We start from the raw sequence: 5,253 nt of genomic DNA on the forward strand, positions 1-5,253 counted from the left end.
AGGTGCATTTCAGTCCATTGAAAGTATCGTGCATGCGTTTGCCTCAGTCAGCATGATGATGGATGCTACCTTTTCAGCTGTGTACAACAGTTTCAGAGCTGTGTTGGATGTAGCCAATCACTTCTCCCGCCTCAAAGTACACTTCACAAAGGTGTTTTCAGCTTTTGCTTTAGTGAGAACTCTGAGATATCTCTACCAGTATCTACAACGATTACTAGGTCTGCGGAAGAGCTCTGAGAATGAGGATTTGTGGGCCGAAAGTGAGGGGACAGTAGCTCGCGTTGGCCTTGAAGACAGGGCAGCTAACTCTGCAAAATCTTGGCCCATTTTCTTGTTCTTTGCTGTTATAATGGGAGGTCCCTATCTGATTTGGAAGCTGCTTTCTACATACAGTGATGAAGAAACAGGTAAAGATGATCTGCAGCACAAGGGAAGTGCAGCATATATTGTTCCTTTTGTTGTCATGTCTATAGTGATTAATCTTATACTGCAGTAATACAAGTTAATAGATACTGGGGTACAATACTGAGTTTTAGGCATGTGATACAGGTAACAGGCTGTTGAAGTAGCCTGTTGTTGAGTTAGGATGTGGTTTCATGGTAAGCTTTGTGTGATTCCAAAATCGTGGTTCCTTTCTGTTTCCTTTCTAATAGATGTGGCTGTTGTGGAAGGGGGAAAGTATTGGTTGGATTGACTCAACAAATCATGTGTTGCTTGTTACTCCTGTCAGTTCTCTATTGGAAAAGTTTTAGCAAGGAAGTTAAAGTGTTTTCTTCATTTTCCTTTAAAAAAAACACACCAAACTTTGTAATTTCTTTTTGGAAACAGTTTCTAGTAACTGGGCAAGTGGTGAAGATGATCATGTGGTTGGAAGAGCAGAATATGATTTCAATGCTCTCTCAGAAGAAGAAATTTCTTTCCGTGCTGGTGACATGCTAAAATTAGCACCCAAAGGTAAACTTTTAACTTTGTGTTTATTTTTCTTATCACATCTGATGTAAGTCATTGTTAGGGTCTGAAAATTAAAAAAAAAAACAAACCTCTGCCTTATTTGACCAAACTTCTTATACCCAGTGTTTTTTTTTTTCATAAGTTATTACTTGCACTGTAATAAAACTTATTGAGTAGTTTTGTTCAATTTCCCTAAGTTATGATATAGCCTAAACATACTCAGGGAGCACTTAGTGATTGCCCTTGTGGTTACCTTTTCCTCGCATATGCTGCACAACTGTGAAAATCCCTGCACATTTCCAGTACATTGGTGTCATCGGTTTCAGAACAACCTATGCTTCACAGTACTCTTCAGCTCACCTCACCAATGCAGATCCTCGTTATTGCTCTTGTGAAGTAATTTGTATATCACAGAGTTATGAGCTATTGTGTTGTCTACCTTCTGGTGTGCTTGTGCCTCAACTGCAATATATTTTAAATTGTTTTGTAACTTGATGTGTTTGCATTTTCTTCTTCAGAACAACAACCCAAAATCCGTGGTTGGCTTTTGGCTAGTTATGATGGCCAAACAACAGGACTTGTGCCAGCTAATTACATCAAAATCCTGGGCAAAAGAAGAGGTAGGAAAACAGTGGACCTGGAAAAGATTACAGAGCAACGGCCACCCTCTACCAGCACATGTGTTAGAGGATCCCCTGCTACTGTGACTTTAGAGGAGCAGGAAGCTGCTCTTGAATCTGTTTTTGCTGCAAGTAATAAAGTTCATGTTGTGTCTGACTCCACTGTGGTTAGTGGAGAGAAACGGGAACTCTAATGCACTTTCATCAACAAAGCAACTGAACTGTGCTTTATTGATAAAATTTAGGGTTTGTTGAAAATCTGTATTGTAGTGGAACACTGATGGGTCTGTATCAGTTACTGCTGCTACTGACTGGTGAAGGGATGGATAAATCATTGCTCAAATTTGTAGTATTTATTTTTGACTCACTTAAGGCTGTACGTTAGTGTCGCTACCTAACCACTTGGCAGCAGCTCTAAGATCTTGAGGAGAATTGAGGCATTTATAACAAAGCAAACAAACAAACAAACAAAAAAGGGACTACCAGCCTGTTCTTGTTAAGGAGACAAACTGTTGGGGAAATCTGGAGATTACCATCCAGTCTTCAGTGGAATGCCAGTTTCTACAAGAAGCTTCTTCAATAGATGTGCAAAGAGAAGACAGATTTTTGTAAGATGTCCTCCAAAACTGGATGCTGAGGACCACAAAATAGTAATAGTGCATTGTTTTCCCCCTGAAAGGAGGGAGAATTGCAAGAGATTTAGGTGGCACAATGGAATCATTAGAAGTTCTATGTTCCTTGCTTTTCATTAAGAGGTAGGGCTTCTGTCATAAAGACCTTAGCTCTTATGAAAAAGGGACTTGTGAGAAAGGGGAGAGAAATAGAGTTACAAAGGAAGAGCAGTGAGGTTTCAGCAGTACTTAAGTTCTTTTTTGTTTATTAAAATAACATTAGAATAAAGGGTATCCTGAAGTCAGGCACTTTCTAGCACAGTTATTAATTGTTATTCCCCTCTGTGGTAAACTAACTCCACATCACTCCTAGTCATTTTGTGTTAGTAGCCTGTTAACTGCCTATCAATAGTCTATCAACTGCCACCTGCATCTCAACTTATTTTTGTTCTTTATTGTTTTTATATGCATGTCAAAATACCTTATCCTGCCTCTTAGTGCAGTAGGAAAGCATTGGGCTGGGGGAAGGTTAATATAATTTGAGTGGCAAAGAAAAAGTAACATTTCTTGCTTAATTGTCTCAGTTAGCTAAGGTCTTGGAGTTTGCTCTTTACACTGCCTTTCGGGTGGTAAATTTTGCATCTGCCCATAAAATTTGAGGGCTCTGGTTTATCAAAAGCCATAAAAACATAAAGACTGTTCAAAATACTTAGTATTTTCTTCATACTGGTGTTTGAGAATTCTGTATTGAAATACTGTTGGGTTTTTTTTAATGAAGCAAAGATAATTAAAACTTTTTTCCTGGTAGTGTATATGTATAACATGTTGAGCTTCTGAAGGTTAGAGCAATGGATAAAATAACTAAAGCTTGTCTTAATCTTTCAAATAGCTTTTCTTTTGTATTTTAAAGGTACTCAAAAGTATTAGTGCAAATAGGGCACGTGTCTTTGCTTAATTGATCCAGTAGTTTCAGTTTGACTCTTTCTACAGAGCTTTCAGTATTTATACTTTAATTGCATTTCCTGGCCTTGACTTCTTTGAATTCTGTTCACGACAACAAAACTCTTAACAAGAAAAATTGAAGTGGGCACAGTTTTATTGAGGTGAAGTGGCTGAGAATTGGATATTATGCTGGAACCTTGGATTTAAAGTAATCTCTAAATGCCTGATGTTGATAATTAGAGCTAGAATTTAAGTGGTTGTGCTGAGGTATTGGGAGATGGTGTGAAGCATCGCTTTTACTAGATTGTTACATCTTCAAGTGCGAAGGAAAAGGAAAGAGTAGTTAAAGGGCAAATAAGAAACTTGAAACTAGGTTTACTAGGTTTAAACCAGAACACTTTCCTGAGATATTTCCCTGTGTACCAGGGCATTGAAGAAAATTATATTTGGAAATTACATCTGTTCTTGAAATAAAAATAGTAAACAATCCTGAAATCTAAACTAGAGAAGAAGGGGGGCCAGGTATCAAGTGTACGGTTCTGCTTACAGTTTGTATTCCTAGAAAAAAATTAATTTGCTGTTGAGAAATTTAATTAATGGGCTATCAATGTCTCTTGTGTCAGCAAAAGATTTCAATCAGAAGAATGGTCTTTTAAATAAATGAATTAATAAACCCCAAACTTTCTGTAGAGTATCCATTCAAATAGACCTCTGTTTTCCTGCTTGGAAGAAGTTGGGAAGATGGTACCATGATGTTTACTAGAATCTCTAAACCTTGCTAATTTTTAGAAAAATTAGTTTAATTTCACTTCCAGGTCATACTATTTTGAAAACAATTATTTAGTAGGAAGATATGTTATTAATAGTTTGGTTTTTTTTCCCACCCTTGTGTCGTGGGGCCGGTTCTTCTGCAGACTGATTTGAAGGAGGTTTGGGATGATAAATCTGTCTCCTGGATTCTGTGGGCATACCAAACACAGCCTTTAACCAACTGGATAATCTCACCTTGAAACAAAGGAACTCATCTGACCGGTTTAAGTAGTGGCACAGGCATGATGCCAATGCAAGGCACCCCTGGATCTTTCTTATCTACAGTTTTTAATGCTACTTTGAGAGACTAAGTTCCCTAAATTTCACAGTAGTCACAAAACTACAAGACTTGAGCCAGTGACGTTGTTTATTTATGCTGTCAAGGCAGACCTTTACAGGTGTTTGGGGTGTTTTTTTTTTTTTTTTTTTTATTACTCTAGGATTTAGGGGTGGGTATTTTGAAAAAGATGGTTAATATCTATGCGCCCATGATTCTCTCAGTGATTCCTGCCAAAATACCAAGGAAACAGAAGTTACATCACGTGATACAGTGGATTTTAGACAGGAGTAAGGAGAAAAATAGGATCAAGGGAGTATTATTATATGTTGCATGCAGGAAAAGGGGATCTGGGCTGATCCTCAGCAGGCATGGATGGCTTCCCAAGGGAAGCAATTTTAAAAATTTTGGGAAGATTTGATGTGGTAAGAAACATGCGATAGGGAACAAACTAACAACAGATGAAATAGAAGGATTGGGACCGTCTGACCGTTTGCATGGTAACTTTGGTTTGAGAGGAGCCACCGTGTAATTAGCTCTAAGATGGATATTGTTACTGCTTTTGTAGTTACAAGTGTATCAAATATTTAATGAGCTCCAAATCTGGGAAAAGCATAAATTAAGGTGCCTATCTTTGGTCAGCCTTTGTGTGGGTAGAATGCTTTAACACAAATTCCTGCTTAATTAATTTACTGCACTTGTAGTGCGAGGTTAATTCTTGTATCTGATGTATTATTTTGACAGGTGGGAAATGAAGTTCCTACATGCTGGGGCTGCCCAGATTTTTCCTCCGCGTAAATGTTTTTGCACATGGGAATGTAATCGCCATTCTGAAATTTGTTTCACTGAAAAACAGTAAAATTGACTGTTGCCTGAGCGAGGGGAGCTGTCAGTGTGACAGCACACGGAGCTAGGGAGAGGTTCGCATGACATCATTTGTTGCCCGGAGTGCAAGGCGTACGCCAAGCGCGTGATGTAACAATGTCAAAGGGAGACAATAGCTCTGTCACTGTTCGCGGAGGCGTATTTTAGCGTCACGGCT

General features: G+C 38.4%; 1 protein-coding gene across 1 annotated transcript in view; it reads left to right on the forward strand.

Moving 5' to 3' along the window:
• The window catches only part of PEX13 (peroxisomal biogenesis factor 13), a gene marked incomplete at its 5' end in the record, with an annotated part of 2,363 nt that extends 283 nt beyond the window's left edge, over positions 1–2,080 (forward strand). The window contains 3 exon segments of the mRNA XM_010085766.1: positions 1–407; positions 829–954; positions 1,470–2,080. The exon segment at positions 1–407 is cut by the window's left edge and continues 12 nt beyond it. Of these exon segments, the coding sequence (XP_010084068.1) occupies positions 1–407; positions 829–954; positions 1,470–1,765 (829 nt within the window).
• Between the last annotated feature and the right edge of the window lie 3,173 nt (positions 2,081–5,253).

Source organism: Pterocles gutturalis, unplaced genomic scaffold (assembly GCF_000699245.1).
Source record: "Pterocles gutturalis isolate BGI_N339 unplaced genomic scaffold, ASM69924v1 scaffold23335, whole genome shotgun sequence".
Lineage (NCBI taxonomy): Eukaryota > Metazoa > Chordata > Aves > Pterocliformes > Pteroclidae > Pterocles > Pterocles gutturalis.